General features: G+C 42.8%; 3 protein-coding genes across 6 annotated transcripts in view; 2 read left to right on the top strand and 1 right to left on the bottom strand.

Annotated features, from left to right (window-relative positions):
- LOC103281320 (zinc finger protein 24-like) overlaps nt 1-25,273 on the bottom strand; it is a 28,489-nt gene continuing 3,216 nt past the window's right edge. Inside the window, exons 2-6 of one of the 3 annotated variants that reach the window (XM_062972849.1) lie at nt 24,748-25,264; nt 24,295-24,412; nt 23,473-23,543; nt 20,168-20,217; nt 1-15,390 (exon numbers count right to left, since the gene is read on the bottom strand). In XM_062972849.1, the coding sequence (XP_062828919.1) occupies nt 15,252-15,390; nt 20,168-20,217; nt 23,473-23,543; nt 24,295-24,412; nt 24,748-25,137 (768 nt within the window). In that variant the 5' untranslated portion in view covers nt 25,138-25,264 and the 3' untranslated portion in view covers nt 1-15,251. The other 2 variants (XM_062972851.1, XM_062972850.1) reach the window with 2 other exon arrangements.
- Nucleotides 811-5,358, top strand: LOC134296826 (zinc finger protein 208-like). Its single transcript, XM_062972700.1, has one exon. The coding sequence runs from the start codon at nt 811-813 to the stop codon at nt 3,466-3,468; it is 2,658 nt and encodes an 885-aa protein (XP_062828770.1). The 3' UTR covers nt 3,469-5,358.
- LOC103281321 (zinc finger protein 709) overlaps nt 15,383-25,273 on the top strand; it is a 23,829-nt gene continuing 13,938 nt past the window's right edge. Inside the window, exon 1 of one of the 2 annotated variants that reach the window (XM_062972714.1) lies at nt 15,383-17,063. In XM_062972714.1, the coding sequence (XP_062828784.1) occupies nt 15,589-17,063 (1,475 nt within the window). In that variant the 5' untranslated portion in view covers nt 15,383-15,588. Of the gene's footprint in view, nt 19,923-25,273 lie in introns of those variants that run through there. The other variant, XM_062972713.1, reaches the window with a different exon arrangement.

Below are 25,273 nucleotides of genomic sequence, written 5' to 3'. Positions count from 1 at the left end.
TGTAATTGTCAATTCTTTATTTATGTATTTATTTATTTATGACATTTTATACCGCCTTTCTCTACCCTGAAGGGGACTTACTGTTAAGATACAACATGAGGATAAAATATTAATGAATGATATCAATATTCAACAGGCTTTAAAACATTATTACATTAATTTATATAAGGGTGACCACATATCTCTACAAGACATTGAGAATAATTTAATTGTGCAAAAGACACCAAAAATAAATGTTCACAGTTCACAGCCTGTTATGCCTTCAGCTTTGCTGCATTGTTGGATTTTAATTTGTAGGGTTGAATTTTATTTTGTGCAGAGAACCTTTGCGCACCGTTCCCTTTGGACCTGAGGAGGGATTGTTTGTTGTTGGGCAAGTGTTAAAGCATTTCTCACCAGGCAATGGGCACCTTCCCTCTTCCCTTGGGTTTGTTACAGCACGAGACTTGTTCTTCATGTTCCATGAGATCTTTCTCTGTTAAACTCCTGAAGAGACTTTCCCCTCATTTGTCTGCAGGTAACTTCTGAAAAAGTTCTTCGAAGAACACGGCGTGAGAGCTTTGCCCGAGGAGTGCTCTAAGTCTAAAGTGACTTCAAGATACACAGCAATGACAACAAGAAAAAATAATTAGTAGAAAAATATATTTCAAGTTACAAACCTATGCAGTTAACAGGAAGAAATAAGATTGTGCTGAAAAAAGAGAGGCTTGGAAAAGCGAGCAGAAGGCTACAGCAATACAAAGATTGTGCTATTCAGGAGGTTATGTCTGTGAACCCCTGGCGTAATATTTGAATTATAAATATAAAAGAATGGCAAGTCCTCTACCTCCCTATCCTAGATCACAAACACGGGAGAAGTTACATCAGTGTGTGGAATGTGGAAAACAATTTGATAGGAAAGGTTCTCTTACTAGACATGAACGGACCCACACAGGGGAGAAGCCACATAAATGCTTGGAATGTGGGAAGAGCTTCAGTCGGAGTGACAAATTACGTTCCCATCAAAGGACCCACACAGGGGAGAAGCCATATAAATGCATGGAATGTGGGAAGAGCTTCAGTCAGAGTAGCAGTCTGCGTATCCATCAAGGGGCCCACACAGGGGTGAAACCATATAAATGCATGGAATGTGGAGAATACTTCAGTCACAGTACCCGTCTGCTTATCCATCAAAGGAAGCACACAGGGGAGAAGCCCTTTAAATGCATGGAATGTGGAGAAAGCTTCAGTCACAGTACCAATCTACGTTCTCATCAAAGGACTCACACAGGGGAGAAGCCTTATAAATGCATAGAATGTGGAGAAAGCTTCAGTCGGAGTGGCAGTCTACGTTCCCATCAAAGGAAGCACACAGGGGAGAAGCCCTATAAATGCATAGAATGTGGAGAAAGCTTCTGTTGGAGTGGCAGCCTACGTTCCCATCAAAGGAAGCACACAGGGGAGAAGCCATATAAATGCATGGAATGTGGAGAAAGCTTCCATTGGAGTGTCAGCCTACGTTCCCATCAAAGGAAGCACACAGGGGAGAAGCCTTACAAATGCATGGAATGTGAGAAGAGCTTCAGTCGCAGTGACAGCCTACGTTCCCATCAAAGGACCCACACAGGGGAGAAGACACATAAATGCTTAGAATGTGGAGAAAGCTTCAGTCGCAGTGGCAGTCTACATTCCCATCAAAGGAAGCACACAGGGGAGAAGCCATATAAATGCATGGAATGTGGGAAGAGCTTCAGTCAGAGTGGCAATCTACGTTCCCATCAAAGGACCCACACAGGGGAGAAGCCATATAAATGCATGGAATGTGGGAAGAGCTTCAGTCACAGTGATAAACTACGTTCCCATCAAAGGACCCACACGGGGGAGAAGCCATATAAATGCATGGAATGTGGGAAGAGCTTCAGTCACAGTGATAAACTACGTTCCCATCAAAGGACCCACACGGGGGAGAAGCCCTATAAATGCATGGAATGTGGAAAGAGCTTCAGTCAGAGTAGCAGTCTGCGTATCCATCAAGGGGCCCACACAGGGGTGAAACCATATAAATGCATGGAATGTGGAGAATACTTCAGTCACAGTACCCGTCTGCTTATCCATCAAAGGAAGCACACAGGGGAGAAGCCCTTTAAATGCATGGAATGTGGAGAAAGCTTCAGTCACAGTACCAATCTACGTTCTCATCAAAGGACTCACACAGGGGAGAAGCCTTATAAATGCATAGAATGTGGAGAAAGCTTCAGTCGGAGTGGCAGTCTACGTTCCCATCAAAGGAAGCACACAGGGGAGAAGCCATATAAATGCATGGAATGTGGAGAAAGCTTCTGTTGGAGTGGCAGCCTACGTTCCCATCAAAGGAAGCACACAGGGGAGAAGCCTTACAAATGCATGGAATGTGAGAAGAGCTTCAGTCGCAGTGACAGCCTACGTTCCCATCAAAGGACCCACACAGGGGAGAAGACACATAAATGCTTAGAATGTGGAGAAAGCTTCAGTCGCAGTGGCAGTCTACGTTCCCATCAAAGGAAGCACACAGGGGAGAAGCTCTATGAATGCATGGAATGTGGGAAGAGCTTCAGTCAGAGTGGCCATCTACGTTCCCATCAAAGGACCCACACAGGGGAGAAGCCACATAAATGCTTGGAATGTGGGAAGAGCTTCAGTCGGAGTGACAAATTACGTTCCCATCAAAGGACCCACACAGGGGAGAAGCCATATAAATGCATGGAATGTGGGAAGAGCTTCAGTCGGAGTGACAGTCTACGTACCCATCAAAGGACCCACACGGGGGAGAAGCCCTATAAATGCATGGAATGTGGAGAAAGCTTCTGTTGGAGTGGCGGCCTACGTTCCCATCAAAGGAAGCACACAGGGGAGAAGCCATATAAATGCATGGAATGTGGAGGAAGCTTCAGTCGGAGTGGCAGCCTACGTTCCCATCAAAGGAAGCACACAGGGGAGAAGCCATATAAATGCATGGAATGTGGAGAAAGCTTCCATTGGAGTGTCAGCCTACGTTCCCATCAAAGGAAGCACACAGGGGAGAAGCCATATAAATGCATAGAATGTGAAGAAAGCTTCAGTAGCAATGGACATCTACGTTCCCATAAAATGACCCACACAGGGGAGAAGCCACATAAATGCATGGAATGTGGTAATAGCTTCAGTCGGAGTGACAAATTACGTTCCCATCAAAGGACCCACACAGGGGAGAAGCCGTATAAATGCATGGAATGTGGAAAGAGCTTCAGTCGGAGTGACAAATTACGTTCCCATGAAAGGACCCACACAGGGGAGAAGCCATATGAATGCATAGAATGTGGAGAAAGCTTCTTTCAGCGAAGCAGGCTATGTTCCCATAAAATGACCCACATGGGGGAGAAGCCTTATAAATGCATGGAATGTGGAGAAAGCTTCCGTCGGAGTGACAGTCTACATTCCCATCAAAAGACTCACAGGGGAGAAGCCATATGAATGCATGGAGTGTGGAGAAGGCTTCAGTCAGAGTGACCATCTGCATTTCCATCAAAGGACCCACACAAGGGAGAAGCCATACAAATGTACCCAATGTGAAAAGTGCTTTAGAGAAAGTTCAGCATACAGTAGACATCACAGAACTCATGTTCCTCTAGAGGAGACGGGCCTTTGAGTTTCCGAGCTCTCTCTAAAAAAGCATTGCAAGGAAAGAGGAAGGCCAGCACCTTGCTCTCTCTCCACCAGAACTGCAGTTTGTGTGGCCTTGGCTGACGACTTCTGGGAGCAGGTGTCACTCAGAGGGGCTCTTTTCTCCGGATTGCAGCAAGCTTGGAAGGGGTTCACCTAACCTCCTCCCCAAGGAGACCCATCGCAGGCTTCTAGGATGATCTGTGAATGTTTGCTGAAATGAGCAGCAGCTGAGATCTCGGGATAAAAGGTTCTGAAAAAGAATAGCTCTTTGGTTGCAGATAACGTCATATCTTCATACTCCTGTCTCATGTCTTGGCTCTGCTTCATTCAACGGCATTGAATGTTTGCTGTGCATGTGTATTGTATGGACTGTGATCCGCCCTGAGCCCCTTTGGAGAGATAGAGCGGAATATGAATAAAGTGTTGTTATTATTATTATTATTATTTTGGGCTCTAGCTCTGTACCTGTAACCCTTTTCTGGACTTTGTTGTATACTGAATATTTGACTCTAAATTCTGGACTGACGTTCTGGTTTCGTTTATGGACTGGACTTTGTTTGTATCCCTGACTTGCTGGCTTGATTTTGGGACTCTAAATTCGGTTTGTACTCTTGATATTTGATGAATTCTGCGTAATGAACTCTTGGCATATGACCATTGGTCTGTAACCTTGGGTCTTGTTTATTTTTGCTCCTGACCTGGATCTACAGTACTCGACGTGTCTGCATTAACTGGACTCTTGACCTGCACTTGTGTTCATTGTTCCTTCGACTGTGTGGCTCCAATTGCATTATTTTTAGCCCAGTGGTTTCCAACTAGGGATCACTTGACCAGGGACCACTCTCCAAAATTAATACCAAAAGGGTTACAACTCAGTTTTTGGTCAACTTTAGATTCGGTTTGGTTATTTGGGGTGCTGATTCAGAAAATGGCATTGGACAGACCACATCAGCTCTAGTTCCTGATACAGAACACATGCCACCCAGTAGTCGCCATCTGCTCGCCCACAGAAAACCATATTCAATAAACCTCGGCACTATAAGAGGGTTTTGCGAGACTACTCGCTCTCATTGCAATGGTGTAGTAATGGTGAGGCCATGGACCCTATTTAAGCTCTTCCGGACCATTGGTGGCCCACGGACCACAGGTTGGCAACCACTGTTTTAGCCGGACCGAAGACTTCAGTCTTCCTGTAAGTTAATATGGTCTTGGCTTATCTTTGTTTAATAAACCTCAGAGTTTATACTAGGAGAGCCCTGGAACACGAGACCATCACTCTACATGTGCATTTATCGTTGCTTACAGTGAATCATTTTTGGTATTTGGGACTGTTTAATCCCCACCTTTGGCAAAGGGTCCATTAGGATACACAACATATCTCCCTAACAGCAGGGAATGTAAGGCAAAGAATGATGACAACGACTGATGTACATTCATGAATCAGTTCAGATGGACACATTAACTAAATTGATGAAGTATAGAGTATAGAACAGTATTGAAAGGAAATCGAGTAAACAGATAATCGTATAGTGAGTGAGAGGTTTCTAGACTGTGGTTTGGGGTCCATTAATTTTGATCTTATTGTGCAAAGTGTGTGTCCTTGTTCCCTTTATATTTGTTAAGTAGTCATTAAAAAAAAGGTACCAAAGTTATAATTTGTGTAAAAAAATAAAATGCCAAAATTGTAATTTGTGTAAACAGGCTTTGATTTGTTTTTGTTTTTCTGTGTTTGAATAAAATGTTTTTTTTTAAATAAAATGTGATAGAGCAGCTTTAAAAAGCCAATGTGATTCTAGGCTGTACCAATGGGAGCATGATAATAGTAATAGTAATAATAATGACTTTGGTAATACACACTGCTTCACTCCCTTCTCAGCTTCCTTTCTGGAAGAATCCTTTCTTGGGAGGTGTTAGCTGGCCCTGATTGTTTCCTTTGTGGAATTTCCAATTTCCCTGCTTTCAGATGTTGCTCTTTATTTACTGTCCTGGTTTTAGAGATTACATTGTTCTGTATTATTCTATCACAGTAATTATTTCATATTACAGTAGAATCTCACTTATCCAACATTCGCTTATCCAATGTTCTGGATTATCCAACGCAGTCTGCCTTTTAGCAGGCAATGTTTTTGTAGTCAGTGTTTTAAATTCATTGTGATATTTTGGTGGTAAATTTGTAAATACAGTAATTACTACATAGCATTACTGCGCTGGAACTACTTTTTCTGTCAAATTTGATGTATAACATGATGTTTTGGTGCTTAATTTGTATAATGATGACCTAATTTGATGTTTAATCAGCTTTTCCTGAATCCCTTCTTATTATCCAACATATTCACTTATCCAACGTTCTGCCGGCCTGTTTATGTTGGATACGTGAGACTCTACTGTATATTGATAATGTTATATTATCTGCTTAGAACTGGATTATATGAAGCCCCTTCTTCACAGCTGTATAAAATGCACACTGAAGTGGATTATATGGTAGTGTGGAGTCAAGATAATCCAGTGCAAAGCAGATAATTATAAATGGGTTATATAGCTGTGTGGAAGGGCCTTGAGTCTACACTGCCATATAATTTATTTATTTATTACAATATTTATATCCCGCCCTTCTCACCCAACAGGGGACTCAGGGCGGCTTACAATAAAACACACATATAAAAACTATACAATACATTATAAATCAGTTTAAAAAATTAACTTAAAAAAATTAAATAAAACATTCATAAAACGCATTATAAAATACAGATAGGCGTGCTCAAGTTTAAAAGACTGGGTCTGTCAATTGAGTTCCAGTATACATAATAGTAATTAATGCTGCTGATTCTTATTCGAAAGCCTTATTCGAAAAGCCTTATAATCCAGTGCAAATTAGATAATCTGTGGAAGAGGCCTAAGTGAGGCCTAAATCTGCCTGTCCCCTAACTGAACCCTGGCTGTCCCTTGGCTGAGCTGGTTGCTAGGAGACCAAGTGGGCAGAGATTAGCCCTCTTAACTGGCAGCAATTGGATAAAAACAATTATTGCTTTCCCTCTAATTAGGACTTTATTTTTCTTTTCTTTTTTGTTGTATCAACCTAGAGGCGTGGATGATGGGTTGTGTTGTCAAATTTCGCGGTTGGGGGGCCTGTAGTTTTGTTGTTTTGCCGGTGCCGATTCCATTACTCTTTTATATATATAAATTGCTAGCTGTGCCCGGCCACGCGTTGCTGTGGCTTAGTCTGGTGGTGTTGGTCAGTCTACATTAAGTTGTATTTATGCTGTGACCTCCATCCTTCTTTATACTCACATTAGTAGTAGTATTTGAAGTCTGTTACCTTCTTCAATTTTTGTGTTGATTGATAATTGCTTGAGATCCCTGTTGTCTTTGGTTTGTTGTTAATTGTAATGTCTGATTCTGCTGAGTGCGGTTTATATTTTTATTGTGGTACAATAGTCTTTTTTTGTTTTGCCTGTGTAGGTGTTTATTATTATTGTTGTTGTTGTGGTCATGAAGGTTGGATAAGTTAGATGCTACTGTATTGTTTTTTGGAGGCCCAGTGTAGCACTGACTGGCCTCTTAGCCTCAGTGCCTGGCTGCTTCTTGCCTGTGATGGTGTTGATTCTTATTGTTATTGTTGTCATTGTTATTATTGTAATTGTTTTTCTGGAGGCCAAGTGTGAATGTAGGGATTGGGGAGGTAGATGAGCACTGAATGGTCTTGTAGACTCAGTGCATGGCTGATTCTTGCCTGTGTAGGTGTTTATTATTAGTGGGTGAGTGGATGGATAGATAGAGTGGGTGCTCTCCTTGTTTCCTTTATTCCTATGCTGTTCCCTTTCTCTGCTCCAATCCTGAGCTCACTGATAAGAACACACTGGTCAGAAAGGAGGGTAAATATAGCCGGATCAATGGTCTTTCTCTCCCTTTTGCTCTTTGCCTTCTGGGCAGAGAGGGAGGGCTCTTGTCCTTGGCATTCCTTCGCTTCCCTTCCCTCCCTCCTTCCTTCATTCTATCCGTCCCAGCCTTTCCTGCCTGCAGAGCCATGGAACTGGGTCAGTGGGTTGGATGGTGGGGAAAGGGAGAAGGAAGAGGCCTCTAATTGAAATGCATGGACTCCATGCCATGGGGTGCTGGGATTTGTAGTTTGCATCCAGTCTAACCCCTTTCTTTCTTTTTGTCATGGAGGAAGAACCCACCCAAACCTCTCAGACAGATGGTCATCTGGTTTAGTTGTGTTGTTATAGTCACGATGCATTGTTGTGAGTTTTATGGGTCCGGATTGTGGTTTTGTGGTGTGGTTGTGTTGTTACAACCAGGAGGCAAGGCTTTTGCATTGTGTTGTCAAGTTTTCTATTTCTGGGGCGTTTAGTTGTGTGCCAAGTTTCGTATTTCTGGGGTGTTTAGTTGTGGTGTTATAGTCACGATGCATTGTTGTGAGTTTTGTGGGTCCGGATTGTGTTTTGTGGTGTGATTGTGTTGTTACAACCGGGAGGCAAGGCTTTTGCGTTGTTTTGCCAAGTTTCGTATTTCTGGGGTGTTTAGTTGTGGTGTTATAGTCACGATGCATTGTTGTGAGTTTTATGGGTCCGGATTGTGTTTTGTGGTGTGATTGTGTTGTTACAACCGGGAGGCAAGGCTTTTGCGTTGTTTTGCCAAGTTTCGTATTTCCGGGGCGTTTAGTTGTGTTGTTATAGTCATGATGCGTTGTTGTGAATTTTGTGGGTCTAGTGTGGTTTTGTGGTGTGATTGTGTTGTTACAACCGGGAGGGAAGGCTTTTGTGTTGTGTTGCCAAGTTTTGTATTTCTAGGGCATTTAGTTGTGTTGTTATAGTCATGATGTGTTGTTGTGAGTTTTGTGGGTCCGGATTGTGGTTTTGTGGTGTGGTTGTGTTGATGTAACCGGGAGGCAAGGCTTTTGCGTTGTGTTGCCAAGTTTCGTATTTCTGGGATGTTTAGTTTTGTTGTTATAGTCACTGCCCCCACAACTTTATCCTTTTATATATATAGACTAGCTGTGCCCGGCCACGCGTTGCTGTGGCGAAGTATGGTGGTATGGGAAATAAAGTATTGAGGAATTGGTGGTAGTTAAGGTCAAGGGTAAAGGTTTTCCCCTGACATTAAGTCCAGTCGTGTCTTACTCTGGAGGTTGGTGCTCATCTCCATTTCTAAGCCGAAGAGCCGGCGTTGTCTGTAGACTCCTCCAAGGTCATGTGGGATGACTACATGGAGCGGCGTTACCTTCCCGCCGGAGCAGTACCTATTGATGCACTCACATTTGCATGTTTTCGAACTTCTGGGTTGGCAAAAGCTGGGGCTAACAGTGGGGGCTCTCTCCGCTCCCCCAATTCAAACCTGTGGCCTTTCGGTCCAGAAGTTCAGCAGCTCAGCGCTTTAACACGCTGCGCCATCAGGGGATATTATTTCCTAAAGGTTGTGAATATACAATATTTCTAATTGGTTTTTTTTGTTTGTTGGAGGCAAGTATGAATGCTGCAATTAGGAAAAATGATTAGGATGTAATGGCCTTGCAGCTTTAAAGCCTGGCTGTTTCCTCCCTGAGTGAATTTTTTGTTGGGAGGTGTTAGCTGGCCCTGATTGTTTCCTGTCTGGAATACCCTTGTTTTCAGAGTGATGTTGTTTGCGATATTTTATGTGCTTCTACTGTCTGTGGCCCTGAGAAAACAGGATTTGCCAGACTTTGATGATGGGAATACTTTGTTGGGAGGTGTTAGCTGGCCCTGATTGTTTCCTGTGTGGAATTCCCCTGTTTATTTACTGTCCTGGTTTTAGAGATTATATTGTTCTGCATTATTCTATCCCAGTAATTATTTCATATTAAAGAAGAATCTCACTTATCCAACATTCGCTTATACAATGTTCTGGATTATCCAACGCAGTCTGCCTTTTCATAATCAATGTTTTTGTAGTCAGTGTTTTAAATTCATTGTGATATTTTAGTGGTAAATTTGTAAATACAGTACAGTAGAGTCTCACTTATCCAACATAAACGGGCCGGCAGAACGTTGGATAAGTGAATATGTTGGATAATGAGGAATTAAGGATAACCCTATTAAACATCAAATTAAGTTATGATTTTACAAATTAAGCACCAAAACATCATGTTAGACAACAAATTTGTCAGAAAAAGTAGTTCAGTACACAGTAATGCTATATAGTAATTACTGTATTTATGAATTTAGCACCAAAATATCACGATATATTGAAAGCATTGACTACAAAAATGCGTTGGATAATCCAGAACGTTGGATAAGCGAGTGTTGGATAAGTGAGACTCTACTGTAAATACTACATAGCATTACTGCGCATGGAACTACTTTTTCTGTCAAATTTGTTGTATAATATGATGTTTTGGTGCTTAATTTGTATAACGATTACCTAATTTGATGTTTAATTGGCTTTTCCTGAATCCCTTCTTATTATCCAACATATTCACTTATCCTGCCAGCCTGTTTACGTTGGATAAGTGAGACTCTACTGTATATTTCTAATCTTATATTATCTGCTCAGAACTGGATTATATGAGGCCCCTTCTTTACAGCTGTATAAAATGCACACTGAGGTGGATTATATGGTAGTGTGGAGTCAAGATAATCCAGTGCAAAGCAGATAATATAAGATTATAAATGGGTTATATAGCTGTGTGGAAGGGCCTTGAGTCTACACTGCTATATAATCCAGTGCAAATTAGATAATCTGTGGAAGAAGTCTAAGTGAGGCCTAAATCTGCCTGTCCCCTAACTGAAACCTGGCTGTCCCTTGGCTGGTTGCTAGGCAACCAAGTGGGCAGAGATTAGCCCTCTAAACTGGCAGCAATTGGATAAAAAAAATTATTGCTCTCCCTCTAATTAGGACTTTTTTTTTCTTTTTGTTGTATCAACCTTGAGGCGTGGATGATGGGTTGTGTTGTCAAATTTCGAGGTTGGGGGGCCTGTACTTTTGTTGTTTTGTGAATTGCCGTGATGCCATCACTCTTTTATATATATAGATTATAGGTATATACAGTATATTATATTTTTAGCATAGCACAATATTAGTATTAGGAGAAAACCTTGACTCTCTACCTATTACAATCTTATTATGTATTATTATATGTATATACAGTATATTATCTTATTAGCATAGCACAATATTAGTATTAGGAGAAAACCTTGACTCTCTACCTATTACAATCTTATTATGTATTATTATATGTATATACAGTATATTATCTTATTAGCATAGCACAATATTAGTATTAGGAGAAAACCTTGACCCTTTACCTATTACAACATTATTATGTATTATTATAAGTATACTAGCTGTGCCCGGCCATGCGTTGCTGTGGCGAAGTCTGGTGGTCTGGGAAATAAAGTCTTGAGGAATTGGTGGTAGTTAAGGTCAAGGGTAAAGGTTTTCTCCTGACGTTAAGTCCAGTCATGTCTGACTCTGGGGGTTGGTGCTCATCTCCATTTCTAAGCCGAAGAGCCGGCGTTGTCCGTAGACTCCTCCAAGGTCATGTGAGATGACTGCATGGAGCGGCGTTACCTTCCCGCTGGAGCAGTACCTATTGATGCACTCACATTTGCATGTTTTTGAACTTCTGTGTTGGCAGAAGCTGGGGCTAACAGTGGGGGCTCTCTCCGCTCCCCCAATTCAAACCTGTGGCCTTTCGGTCCAGAAGTTCAGCAGCTCAGCGCTTTAACACGCTGCGCCATCAGGGGATATTATTTCCTAAAGGTTGTGAATATACAATATTTCTGATTGGTTTTTTTTTGTTTGTTGGAGGCAAGTATGAATGCTGCAATTAGGAAAATGATTAGGATGTAATGGCCTTGCAGCTTTAAAGCCTGGCTGTTTCATCCCTGAGTGAATTTTTTGTTGGGAGTAATTATTTCATATTAAAGTAGAATCTCACTTATTTATTTATTTATTTATTTACAACATTTATATCCCGCCCTTCTCACCCGAAGGGACTCAGGGCGGCGTACAAATTGGCAACAATTCAATGCCTGCACATAATTAAAACAGCAATGAAAATCCAATAAAACAATTAAAACAATATAAAAATATAAAACATATAATTAAAATCCATTCCATTATTCAACATTCACTTATACAATGTTCTGGATTATCCAACGCAGTCTGCCTTTTCATAATCAATGTTTTGTAGTCAGTGTTTTAAATTCATTGTGATATTTTAGTGGTAAATTTGTAAATACAGTACAGTAGAGTCTCACTTATCCAACATAAACGGGCTGGCAGAATATTGGATAAGCGAATATGTTAGATAATAAGGAGGCATTAAGGAAAAGCCTATTAAACATCAAATTAGGTTATGATTTTACAAATGAAGCACCAAAATATCATGTTAGACAACAAATTTGGCAGAAAAAGTAGTTCAATACACAGTAATGCTATTATAGTAATTACTGTATTTATGAATTTAGCACCAAAATATCACGATATATTGAAAACATTGACTACAAAAATGCATTGGATAATCCAGAACATTGGATAAGCGAGTGTTGGATAAGTGAGACTCTACTGTAATTACAACATAGCATTACTACGCATGGAACTACTTTTTCTGTCAAATTTGTTGTATAATATGATGTTTTGGTGCTTAATTTGTATAATCATTACCTAATTTGATGTTTAATCGGCTTTTCCTGAATCCCTTCTTATTATCCAACATATTCACTTATCCTGCCGGCCTGTTTACGTTGGATAAGTGAGACTCTCTCCGGGTCTGCCCGGAGACCGGTGACGACGCGGCAGGAGCCCGATTCCCATTGGCGGTCCCGGGAATGACCGTTAACGGCAGAACGGCGAAGGAAAGGGCCGGGGGAGAGTCTGCCCGGAGACCGATGACGTCGGAGAGGAAGGCGGATTCCTATTGGAGGAAAAGAAAGGAGCGTCTCTGTCTCTGTGTGTCGGGCTCCGTTCAAGTGCCGGGAAGCCCCGCCCCTCTGTGGGCATCGTGCCCGCGGCTGTGATTGAGTAACTAAGAAGTTACTCCTCCGAGCAGCAAACAATCTCCGAGTTCAAACACATCAATCAGGGGCAGCAGCGGTCAGCGAGGTCCCAATCCGGTCCGAAGGTCGTAAGCCAGGTACAGATGTTTGTAGTTCACCAGTTCCAACGATAGCCACAGGAAGGATAGTCCGAGGTCGTAGTCAGTCAGTCAGCCAGTCAGTCAGTCAGTCCAGAGTAGGCAATTAGCGTCCGTCAAAAAGACGACGGAGGTCCAAGGTATTCAGCAAACGAATCACACCCGTCTTCAGGAAATTCCCAACCAGAGCCCAAGCGTTCGTCCAGATTACCTTGCCCAACGCAATTAGCCCTGGATTCTAAACCCCATTTTATGCCAGTTTACAACTCCTCATCGCTATCAGCTGTTACCCTAATTCCAGGTGTCTCATCCTCCTCCTCCTCATCAGAGCTGAAACACCTTTGACTACGCCCCACAGCATCCCCAGCTGTGGATCCCGTTCCATCCCTCCAGCTTGTCCACGGGTCTAATCCTGAAGGTCCCCAATCGCCTTCCATACTAGTATTGCCGGTGGCACCCAAATCCTCCCTCACACGAGTCCATTCCATGTCATCCTCCTCTGAGCTAACCATCTCTTCCTCCATTCTCTCGGTAAAACCCTCAAAGGAGTCCTCGTCAGATGGTTCTGCAAATAAGTCCCGCAGCCACTTCCTTTCTCGCTCCTCGAGAGTCTCTGACTCCCGAGGAGTCTTACGACCACGTCTCCCAGTATCGGAGCCATAAGGCTCAACCATAACATATTATGTGCATATACAATATATTATAATATTATATATTATTGTAAATTATATTATATATGTATATATTCATGTGTGTGCGTGTGTGTGTGTGCACACACACACACATATATATATACACAAACACACACACACACACAAAGCATGTTACTGGTAGGAGGGGCCTTCAGCTGGAGCAAGGAGACAAGATGGAGACTGTCTTTGCTGGCTCCCTCTCTGCTCTGGCATCATTTCAACTGGGAAACTACCTTCCCTATTTCGGCACATGTTGCACTTTGCCTGGGTTCTATGAATTAGTCTCCAGTGTTAATATTTTATGTTTTTTTTTGTTGATTTTAACGATGGTTTTTACTGTAATTGATGTTTTTATTGGATAACGTGTTTTATTGCTGTGTTTTGATATTTGATTGTTTTATCGGGCCAGGCCCCATGTAAGCCGCCCCGAGTCCCTTCGGGGAGATGGGGCGGGGTATAAAAATAAAGTTATTATTATTATTATTATTATTATTATTATTATTATTATTATTATACCCCGCGACCATTTCCCTGCGGGGACTCGGGGCGGCTCACATTGTTACAAAAGTAACAACACAAATAAATAAATAAATTAGCAGAATATACACAGGTTAAAACACAATAAGATAATAAAGCAAAAGTTAAAAGTTAATACAACAGTAATAATATCAAACAACCACCAATACAATTCAGTCAAACTTCACAGGTGGGGGGACTGCAGCAGCAATATAAAGGTTGAATAATTAGATTAAAATACCCAGATGAGAGGGACCTAGTAAAATTCAGAAAATAATAATAATAATAATACAGTAGAGTCTCACTTATCCAACACTCGCTTATCCAACGTTCTGGATTATCCAACGCATTTTTGTAGTCAATGTTTTCAATATATCGTGATATTTTGGTGCTAAATTCATAAATACAGTAATTACTACATAGAATTACTGCATATTGAACTACTTTTTCTGCCAAATTTGTTGTCTAACATGATGTTTTGGTGCTTAATTTGTAAAATCATAACCTAATTTGATGTTTAATAGGCTTTTCCTTAATGCCTCCTTATTATCCAACATATTCGCTTATCCAACATTCTACCAGCCCGTTTATGTTGGATAAGTGAGACTCTACTGTAAATATATTTTAAAAGCACTATATTGGGGGAAGGTGAGATAATAATAATAATATATTTGAAGCATTGAGTCCCTGTATTGGAGGGAAGATGGGATAATGATGATGATAATAATAATAGTAATAATATATTTAGGGAACATGTTGGTTAATAATAATAACAATAACAACAATAATAATACATTTTAAACATCAAGTCACTATATTGGGAGAAAGGCAGGATAATGATAACAACAATATTAATAATAAACACTTTTAAGCACTGAGTCACTAAACTGGAGGGAAGGCATGATGATGATGATGATGATGATGATGATAACAACACATTTTAAGCATGGAGTCCCAATATTGGGGGGATGGTTGTTTAATAATGATAATAATAATACATTTTAAGCATTGGGTTATAGTATGGATAATAACAACAAAAATTAAATGAAATAAAAGAATAAACTGCTGCAAAATATGGAAGACCAGAACCCAGTTGGCCGCCTCACTGTTACTTCTGAGCACTGCTGAAACCCCACCTCCGCAGGAATCCTGGCCACACCCCTGGCACAGGGAGACCCACCCCATCTCACGCATGTGCACCGAGTGGCGCCGGCCGCCCCACCCCTGGCCACCAGGCAATGGGCACCTTCCCTCTTACCTTGGGTTTGTTACAGCACAAGACTTGTTCTTCATGTTCCATGAGCTCTTTCTCTGTTCATCTCCTGAAGAGATTTGCCTCTCATTTGTCTGGCAGGTAACTTCTGAAAGAGTTCTGCGAAGAACACGGCGTGAGAGCTTTGCCCGAGGAGTGCTCTAAGTCTAAAGTGACTTCAAGATACACAGCAATGACAAGAAAAAATAAGTAGTAGAAAAATAAATTTCAAGCTACAAACCTATGCAGTTAAGAGGAGGAAATAAGATTGTGCTGAAAAAAGAGAGGTTTGGGAAAGCGAGCAGAAGGCTACAGCAATACAAAGACTGTGCAGTGAACACCTGACATAATATTTGAATTATAAATATAAAAGAATGGCAAGTCCTCTACTTCGCTATCCTAGATCACACACAGGGGAGAAGTTACATCAGTGTATGGAATGTGGGAAACAATTTAATAGGAAAAGTTCTCTTACTATACATGAACGGACCCACACAGGGGAGAAGCCCTATAAATGCATGGAATGTGGAGCAAGCTTCAGTTATAGTAAGAATCTGCGTATCCATCAGAGGAGGCACACAGGGGAGAAGCCACATAAATGCATAGAATGTGGAAAGAGCTTCAGTCGGAGGGACAGTCTACGTTCCCATCAAAGGACCCACACAGGGGAGAAGCCACATAAATGCATAGAATGTGGAAAGAGCTTCAGTCGGAGGGACAGTCTACGTTCCCATCAAAGCACCCACACAGGGGAGAAGCCATATGAATGCATGGAATGTGGAGAAAGCTTCAGTCTCAGTGGAAATCTACATTCCCATCAAAGGAAGCACACAGGGAAGAAGCCACATAAATGCATGGAATGTGGAGCAAGCTTCAGTGAGAGAAGCAGTCTACGTTCCCATCAAAGGAAGCACACAGGTGAAAAGCCATATAAATGCATGGAATGTGGAGCAAGTTTCAGTGAGAGAAGCAGTCTACGTTCCCATCTAAGGACCCACACAGGGGAAAAGCCATATAAATGCATGGAATGTGGAGCAAGCTTCAGTCAGAGAACCAGTCTACGTTCCCATCTAAGGACCCACACAGGTGAAAAGCCATATAAATGCATGGAATGTGGAGAAAGCTTCAGTGAGAGAAGCAGTCTACGTTCCCATCTAAGGACCCACACAGGGGAGAAGCCACATAAATGCATGGAATGTGGAGCAAGCTTCAGTCAGAGAAGCAGTCTGCGTACTCATCAAAGGACCCACACAGGGGAAAAGCCATATAAATGCATGGAATGTGGAGAAAGCTTCAGTTATAGTAACAATCTGCGTACCCATCAGAGGAGGCACACAGGGGAGAAGCCACATAAATGCATGGAATGTGGAGAAAGCTTCAGTCAGAGGGACAGTCTACGTTCCCATCAAAGGACCCACACAGGGGAGAAGCCCTATAAATGCATAGAATGTGGAAAGAGCTTCAGTCGGAGTGACAAACTACGTTCCCATCAAAGGACTCACACAGGGGAGAAGCCACATAAATGTATGGAATGTGGAAAGAGCTTCAGTCGGAGGGACAATTTGCGTACCCATCAAAGGACCCACACCAGGGAGAAGCCACATAAATGCATAGAATGTGGAGAAAGCTTCAGTCGCAGTGGCAGTCTACGTTCCCATCAAAGGACCCACACAGGGGAGAAGCCATATAAATGTATGGAATGTGGAAAGAGCTTCAGTTATAGTAACAATCTGCGTACCCATCAAAGGACCCACACAGGGGAGAAGCCACATAAATGTATGGAATGTGGAAAGAGCTTCAGTCAGAGTGGCAATCTACGTTCTCATCAAAGGACCCACACAGGGGAGAAGTCACCTTAATGCACAGAATAGGAATAGAGCTCATGTACCTCTAGAGGAGACGGACCTTTGAGTGTCCGAGCTCTCTCTAAGAAAGCATTGGAAGGAAAGGAAAGCCAGCACCTTGCTCTCTCTCCACCAGAACTGCAGTTTGTGTGGCCTTGGTTGACGGCTACTGGGAGCAGGTGTCACTCAGAGGGACCCTTTTCTCAGGATTGCAGCAAGCTTCCAAGGGGTTCACCTAACCTCCTCCCCAAGGAGACCCATCGCAGGCTTCTAGGATGATCTGTGAACATTTGCTGAAATGAGCAGCAGCTGAGATCTCGGGATAAAAGGTTCTGAAAAAGAATAGCTCTTTGGTAGCAGATAACATCATATCTTCACATTCCTGCCTTATTTCTTGGCTCTTCTGCATTCAATGGCATTGTTTCCCATGCATGTGTACTGTATGTACTCTGATCCGTCCTGAGTCCCTTTGGGGGGATAGGGCAGAATATAAATAAAGTGTTGCTATTATTACTGCCCCTTGGTTGAAATTTTGGGCGCTAGCCCTGTACCTTTAACTCTTTTCTGGACTTTGTTGCATCCCGAATTGTTGACTTTAAATTCTGGACTGACGTCTAGGTTTCGTATATGGACTTGGACTGTGAACCCTATTTTAGTTCTTGCAGACCACTGGTGGTCCATGGACCCCAGGTTGGGAACCACTGTTTTAGCCGGACTGAAGCTTTTAGTTTTCCTATAAGTTAATATGGTCTTGGCTTGACTTAATAAACCTCAGACTTTATACCGAGAGAGCCCTGGAACAGGAGACCATCAGCTTTGCTTTGTGTGTACTTATCCCTGTGTAGAGTGAAACCATTTCTGGATATGAGACTGTTCAATCCCCACCTTTGGCAAAGGGTCCATTAGGACACACAGTATCCCTCCCCAACTACAGAGAATGGAAGACAAAGAATGACGATAACGACTGATGAAGATTCATGAATTAGTTGAGATGTACACATCAACTACATTGATGAAGTATAGAACAGCATTGAAAGGAAATAGAGTAAATAGATACAAATCATGTAGTACACTAGGGTTTGATGTCAGTTTTGTTCTTATTGTGCAAGGTGTCCTTGTTCCCTTTATATTTGTTAAATAGTCCTTTTTAAAAAAAGGTACCAAAATTATTATTTGTATAAAATACCAAAATAGTAATTTGTGTAAACATGCTTTGATTTGTTTTTCTTCTTTAGTCTTTGAATAAATATTGTTTTTAAAAAACAAGTGTGATACAGCAACTTTGAAAAGCCAGTGTGATTTTAGGCTGTACCAACGGGAGGGTGAGGTCTAAATCTGGGTAAGTTTTAGTTGACTCTCTTCTATACTTTGATCAGACCTGACCTGGAATAACCCTGTGTCCAGTTCTGGGCAGGACAATTCAAGAAGATTTTGAGATACTAGAATGTCTCCAGAGAAGGACTCTAGGGCAGGGGTCCTCAAACTTTTTAAGTGGAGGGCCGATTCATGGTCCTTCAGATTGTTGAGGGGCCGAATTGTCATTTGAAAAAAAAATACAAACAAATTCCTATGCACACTGCTCATGTCGTATGTGTAGTGCAAAAAATATTAGCATTATATATTACTATATTGCACTATACCATTATACTATAATATTATTAGTAATATTACATTTAATATTTAATATATAATTAATATTATTATATTATACAATATCATTATATTGTATTATTATTCGCCACCCTGAGTCCGCTATTGGGTGAGAAGGCCGAGGTAGAAATACTGTAATAAACAAATAAATAAATATATTGTATTACATTATAATATTATCAATATTATATGTGTACACAATATATAATATTATTACCATATTATTCATTTACAATATTTCATTTACAATATTAGTAAATGAAAGAACAATACAATATTTAAATATAAAAACAATTTTAACCAACATACTGTAAACTTATCAGGATTTCAGTGGGAAGTGGGCCTGCTTTTGGCCAATGAGATAGTCAAGTAGGATTGTCGTGTGCCTTCAAGTCATTTCAGACTTTGGGCAAGCCTCAATCTAAAACTGAGGGCGGGGGCCAGGTCAATGGCCTTGGAGGGCCGCATCCGACCCCCGGGCCTTCGCTTGGGGACCCCTGCTCTAGGGAATGGCTGAGGGAGTTGGGTGTGTTTAGTTCGGAGGGGAAAAAAGGCCGAGGGGACAAGAGAGCCAATATTTGGAAGGATGTCCCTTTGAAAAGAAAATGGCAAGTTTTTCCTGCTTCTCTGGAGACTAAAATACAAAGCAACTGATTCATATTGTGGGAAAGAAATCTCCATCTAAACATTAGGAAGCATTTCCTGTTGGTAAGAGCTGTTCAGCCATGGGACGCCTGGTCCCTTCTCAGGAGCCTCCCTTCCCAAGCCCTGGCCTTCCATCTCCTGGGGACTCCATGTCCCAGAATCCCTAACCTTGGACCAAGGGAGCTGGAGCTCCTGGGTGTTCAAGCCCAAGAAATCCCAGAGGAATAAAGTTTGGGAATCCTTGCTCCAGAAGTAGAGGGAATGGCTGTCTTGTACTACAACTCCCATAAACACTGTAAAACGTCCTGGTACGAGGGTTGTAGGACCCTGGGAGTTGTAGTCCAAGACAAATACGTCTTCCAAGTCGTTGCAAGTAAAGGCTTTCTTGTAGGATCTCATGTGTTTGTTTTCATCCATGTGGACAAGGATTTAGAAAGAAAGCAGGAAAATGTGCCTTGATTATCTGCCCCTGCTTTAACATTTACTTACTGGTCACTTCTGATGGTAGCGGTTGATCAGGTATATATTAACCCAATGTCCAAAGTGTAATAAAGAGTTCTGTGTTATTACATTATTAGTCCAAAGTTATTTCTTTGGACTCCAGCTCACATAATCCTTCCCTACAGGAAGACCTGAGGAGTTTTGGAGGGAGGCCAGATAGAGAGACTGGCTGTTTCTAGATTTGGGGAGTTTGGGTTGTTTCAGGTCTTAGGCCTCCTGAGGAGAGAAGGCCCCAGATGTCCTTCTCCTGGGATTCCCACGTCCTCTCCTTTTGTGGGGATTTCAGTAGAGACCACAAATAGCGCGTTCGTACCTGGTGAAGTTCCACCAAATCAGATCGGCCAGGACAGAGAACAGAGTTATCTGGGTTTGAAAGCAAACAACAGAGGTTTGTTACAATTTGGCCAACGTGGATGGAAGTAGCAAGCTACCACTCAAAGATGTACAAGCATACCTTCACAGAGAAAATCATGACTTTCAATCCACTTGCACAGGTATCCAGACCTCCCATGCCTCCCTCCTGATTGGCTGTGAAATGAGCCAGCCAGGATCCGGGCCATGATTGGAGGGGGTTCCCTTCACGTCACAGTTGGAAGGAGTGGTTCCCCATGGCAGGAAGAACAGCCGATTTTTGGGGGGTTTAAAGGGCCATTCAGTTGCGAGGAGACGCTGTGGAGGGTGCCAAACCAATGTGGGTGATGGCGTGGGAATGCAGATGAGGTCATTTGAGACATGCACAAGAAGTGGAAACGGGGAGAAATCACCAAAGAAGAATTCAAACAAATAGCCAACTCCTGTAGGAAAAAGGTTCTTAAGACTAAAGCGCAAAATGAGCCCAGGCTTGCCAGGGACATTAAAAACAACAAAAAGAGCTTCTCTGCTTACGTCAGTAGGAAAAGGAAGAACAAGGAGGTGATAGGGCCTCTGAGAGGAGAAGATGGGGAAATTCTGACAGGGGATAGGGAAAAGGAAGAACTATTTAATGCCTTCTCACAAAAAGAAAGTCGTCCACAACCTCAGCAACATGGAGTGCAGGAAGGATTGGGGGAAATCCAACCCCAAATAGGGAAACAAGTTGTCCAGGAACACCTGGCCACTCTAAATGAATTCAAGTCGCCAGGGCCAGATCAGCTACATCCAAGAGTATTGAAGGAACTAGCTGAAGTTATTTCAGAACCACTGGCAATTATCTTTGAGAATTCTTGGAGAACGGGAGAAGTCCCAGCAGATTGGAGGAAGGCGAATGTGGTCCCTATCTTCAAGAAGGGAAAAAAGAATGACCCAAACAATTACCGTCTGGTCAGCCTCACATCAATACCAGGCAAGATTCTGGAAAAGATCATTAAGGAAGTGGTCTGCAAACACTTAGAAACAAATGCTGTCATCGCTAATAGTCAACACAGATTTATCAAAAACAAATCATGCCAGACTAATCTGATCTCTTTTTTCGATAGAGTTACAAGCTGGAATGCCGTGGATGTAGCATATCTGGATTTTAGTAAGGCTTTCGACAAGGTCACCCATGACATTCTGGCAAACAAGCTAGTCAAATGTGGGCTAGGCCAAACTATGGTTAGGTGGATCTGTAATTGGCTAAGCGAATGAACCCAAAGGGTGCTCACCCATTCGTCTTCTTCATATTGGAAAGAAGTCATGAGTGGAGTGCCGCAGGGCTCCGTCCTGGGCCCGGTTCTGTTCAACATCTTTATTAATGACTTAGACGAAGAGTTAGAAGGCACGATCATCAAGTTTGCAGATGAGACCAAACTGGGAGGGATAGCTAACACTCCAGAGGACAGGAGCAGAATCCAAAACGATCTTAACAGATTACAGAGATGGGCCGAAACTAACAAAATGAAGTTCAATAGGGACAAATGCAAGATACTCCACTTAGGCATAAAAAATGGAATGCAAAGATACAGAATGGGGGGCGCCTGGCTCGACAGCAGTACGTGTGAAAAAGATCTTGGAGTCCTCGTGGACAACAAGTTAAACATGAGCCAACAATGTGATGCAGCAGCTAAAAAAGCCAACGGGATTCTGGCCTGCATCAATAGGGGAATAGCGTCTAGATCCAGGGAAGTTATGCTACGTCTCTATTCTGCCTTGGTCAGACCACACCTGGAATCACACTGTGTCCAATTCTGGGCACCGCAGTTGAAGGGAGATGTTGACAAGCTGGAAAGCGTCCAGAGGAGGGCAACTAAAATGATCAAGGGTCTGGAGAACAAGGTCATTTACCTGGCCCCTGTCCTAAACTTTAGATTTAGGGTTGACACTAAGGACCAAGCTGGAAAATGACTGACCAAAATGGCCACGCAGCTCAACCTGTCCCGGCTAAATGGACTAACTCAGTTTCTTAACCCTCACCAAGGGGCTCTAGTGTCATAGACCATCTTCTGACTTCATCCTCCATAGCTAGTGACATTGATTCATTTGCTAGAGACAAATCCTTGCTTAGTGATCATCTCCCACTTACCCTGGTTTTGAAGAGAAGCAGCACTTCCCCACCTGGACAAGCCAACCACAATGTATTAGGCTGAAGCGGAACCTTAAGACGAAGGGGGTGTGCCTAAATATCTTGAACGCTTATGAAGTGCTGTCTATAGAAACTATGGTCATTGAAATCCCAGATTTCGAGGAAGCGATCACCGAGTTTGAATCCCTTATAAAACCTATCCTTTAAAAATTATACGATTGGCAAAGAATGCCAAGGCAACCCAGGGTCAGACCCAAAAATTGGTTCGATAACGAGTGCATAATAGCAAACAAACAGATCCGCTCCCTCTATAACGATTATCGATCCACATCAAACGATCTCCTTATAAAAATTCGAGAGTCTAAACAGCTGATCCAACTGTTTATCGGCCAGGTTAAGATAACTGGATGGTCATTGTTAGGGGACCTCTTTTTGGTCCATTCTTGGAGATAGAGACAACTTTGCCTCCTCCAGCCTGCTGGGATTTCTCCTGTTCCCAAAAATGAACAAAGATGGTTACCAGTGGTTCTGGGATTACTACTGTTAGTTCAATACTCTTGGGTGTAGTTCACCTGGCCCTGGAGACTTGGATTCATCGAGAGTGGCCAGGTATTCCTGGGCCACTTCTTTATCTATTTTGAGTTGCATTTCCCCAGTTGCTCCATCTTGCTCAGGCAGAATACCCATTTCCTTTTGGGAGAAGACTGAGGCCATGTTCTAACTCCTCCGTATCCCCGGTTAGCATTTTACCACCTTCTCCAGGCACAGACCCTACTCTTGGCTCATTTTGTCTTCTGACCTCATTTTCTGATTTAGATTGTTAGACCTTTTCCCTACTTATGCTGGTAAGTCCTTTGCATTCCTTGGTGATTCCCCCCCCCCCCTTTTCCATTTCTTGTACATGTCCCTTTTCAATCTTAGCTCCGTTGAAAGTTCTTTGAACATCCATTCTGCTTTCTTTAGTTTTCTCTTCATTTTTTCCCTCCTTGTGGCGCTGTTTGCAATTGTGCCTTCAAGATTTAACTTCTAAGGAAACACATTCCATCTTGTCTGTTTCAAGAGTTGTTCGACAATTAATCCTGGAACCAAAGGCACCCCGGCAGGCCCCGTCCTCCTCTCCCAGGAATCCTTCTGCTTACCTGACTCAGTCCCACTCCATCGCAAAGGGGGGGAAACGACTGAGGATTCGGCAACAGCATCATTCCAGACCCTGGAGAGAGAGCAAGGGGTGGAAAGCTGGTCACATAAACAGGCCTCAGAGGTGACAATGACAGTCCTATAAAGAAACCGATGAGGAAACAACCCTAAGAACACAGGCGCATTCAACAGCCCAAGAAGATGTAAACTGTTAGGGTTTAGGACTTTATCTCGCAATCAGTGCTGTGAGGATGTTCGAGTGAAACTTGTATTGGGCTTGGTGTTTCAATTGACTGAAGTGATTATTTGCTGTCTGTTTGTCTTCCAGCTCAGTTTCAGGGCTTATCTTCACTTAGGGTCCCACCTGGGAAGACACTGAAGGGCTGCATTTTCAGTCCTATTGCAAGAAAGAAAACTGCAAATCAAATTGAAATGACACCTTTAGCAACCCAATGCCTACATATAACAATAACAATAGTAGTTGTAGCAGCAGTAGTAATAATAATAATAATTTCATTTTTACTCGCTTCTCCTTGCAATTCCAGTCAGGTTACAACACAATTTAAAAAACACAAACATTGTGAATATTCAACAAAGATACATATTTCTATAAAAGATCCACATTAAAACTGCATTTCTATAAGTACATAAATACATAAAACATCACACAGAGGACACGAGTTTAAGATAAATACCCATCTTGAGGCCAAATGATCCTACATGTTCACCTTCTGAAGCTCCAACTGTGGGTGTGCAATCATCCCCCCAAAGCGGGATTTCCACTGGCACAAAACCCCAAAACTCCCAGAAGAGTTCCTTCTCACCCGGCAAGGCGGCAGCCCCGTCTCCTTCCCGCTTCAGCTCCTTCTGCCTGAGAGACTGAGTGGTGTCTGGTGGAGATTCCTCTGGTGCAGGGACTTCCATGGAGTTATTATTATGGGCCTGGAAGAGCACAGAGCATTCCAGAAGGAGTTTGGGAAAAGTTCAGAAATATCACAGACCTATAGACCTTCTTGGAAAGAATAACTCTGAGATGGGAACCTAGTTTGGAACCAATGCCCCCCTCCCCCTCCCATCATTGTCTATGTTCTATCTTGAGCAGAGCATCAACCAAGCTGACGGTAGAGACGGAGGGGCAGAGCAGGTGGGGAGAGAGGCCGAGGGAGCAGGGCCTTGCTTATCCACCACATCGGTCCCATCTTGGAAGAAAGGCAGGATGTACGTTCAACCTGTCCATCAGTCTCCAGGTTAGTGAAACCCAGCGGGAATGCTCTCACCTGTCCTTCCTGCTCCTTGTCCTCGGCCCGACTCAGGAGGAAGCCTTCCGCCAGGGCCACCGCCTGGGAACAGGTCTCTGCCCCACACTCTCGGACCCAGCTCCCCATCTCTGGGGGCAGGATGCTCAGAAACTGCTCCAGGGTCACCAGGTCCAGCACCTCGGCCTTGGTGTGCTGCTCTGGCTTCAGCCACTGGCGGCACAGATCGTGGAGACGACTGCAAACCCCTCTGGGTCCTTCACCCTCTTGGTAGGAGGACTGCCTGAAGCGCTGGCGCTGTGTGTCCGAGCTGTCAAGGTCCACACTCAGGAACTTATCTGTGGTTCTTTCCCAGGATTCCCCACTGCTCCCAGGTCCTGCTTCAGGTCCAGGTGAGTTGGGTCTCTCCATGTTGGAACCACTCTGGTGAAGAACCCAACCGTATCCAAGATGTTTTTCCTCCTCTTCTTTCTTTCAAGGGAAAGAAATCCCTCCACAGGCTCTACTCCGAAATTCTCAGCCAAAAATCACAGTTCCTCTGTGAAAG

This window comes from Anolis carolinensis, chromosome 2 (genome assembly GCF_035594765.1).
Source record: "Anolis carolinensis isolate JA03-04 chromosome 2, rAnoCar3.1.pri, whole genome shotgun sequence".
NCBI classification, from domain to species: domain Eukaryota; kingdom Metazoa; phylum Chordata; class Lepidosauria; order Squamata; family Dactyloidae; genus Anolis; species Anolis carolinensis.
Note: the sequence above shows the minus strand (reverse complement) of the source record. Positions and strands in the feature narration are given on the sequence as shown.

Excerpts from the sequence above, each read along its gene's own strand:
- LOC134296826 (XM_062972700.1), top strand. The coding sequence starts at position 811 with ATGGCAAGTCCTCTACCTCCCTATCCTAGATCACAAACACGGGAGAAG.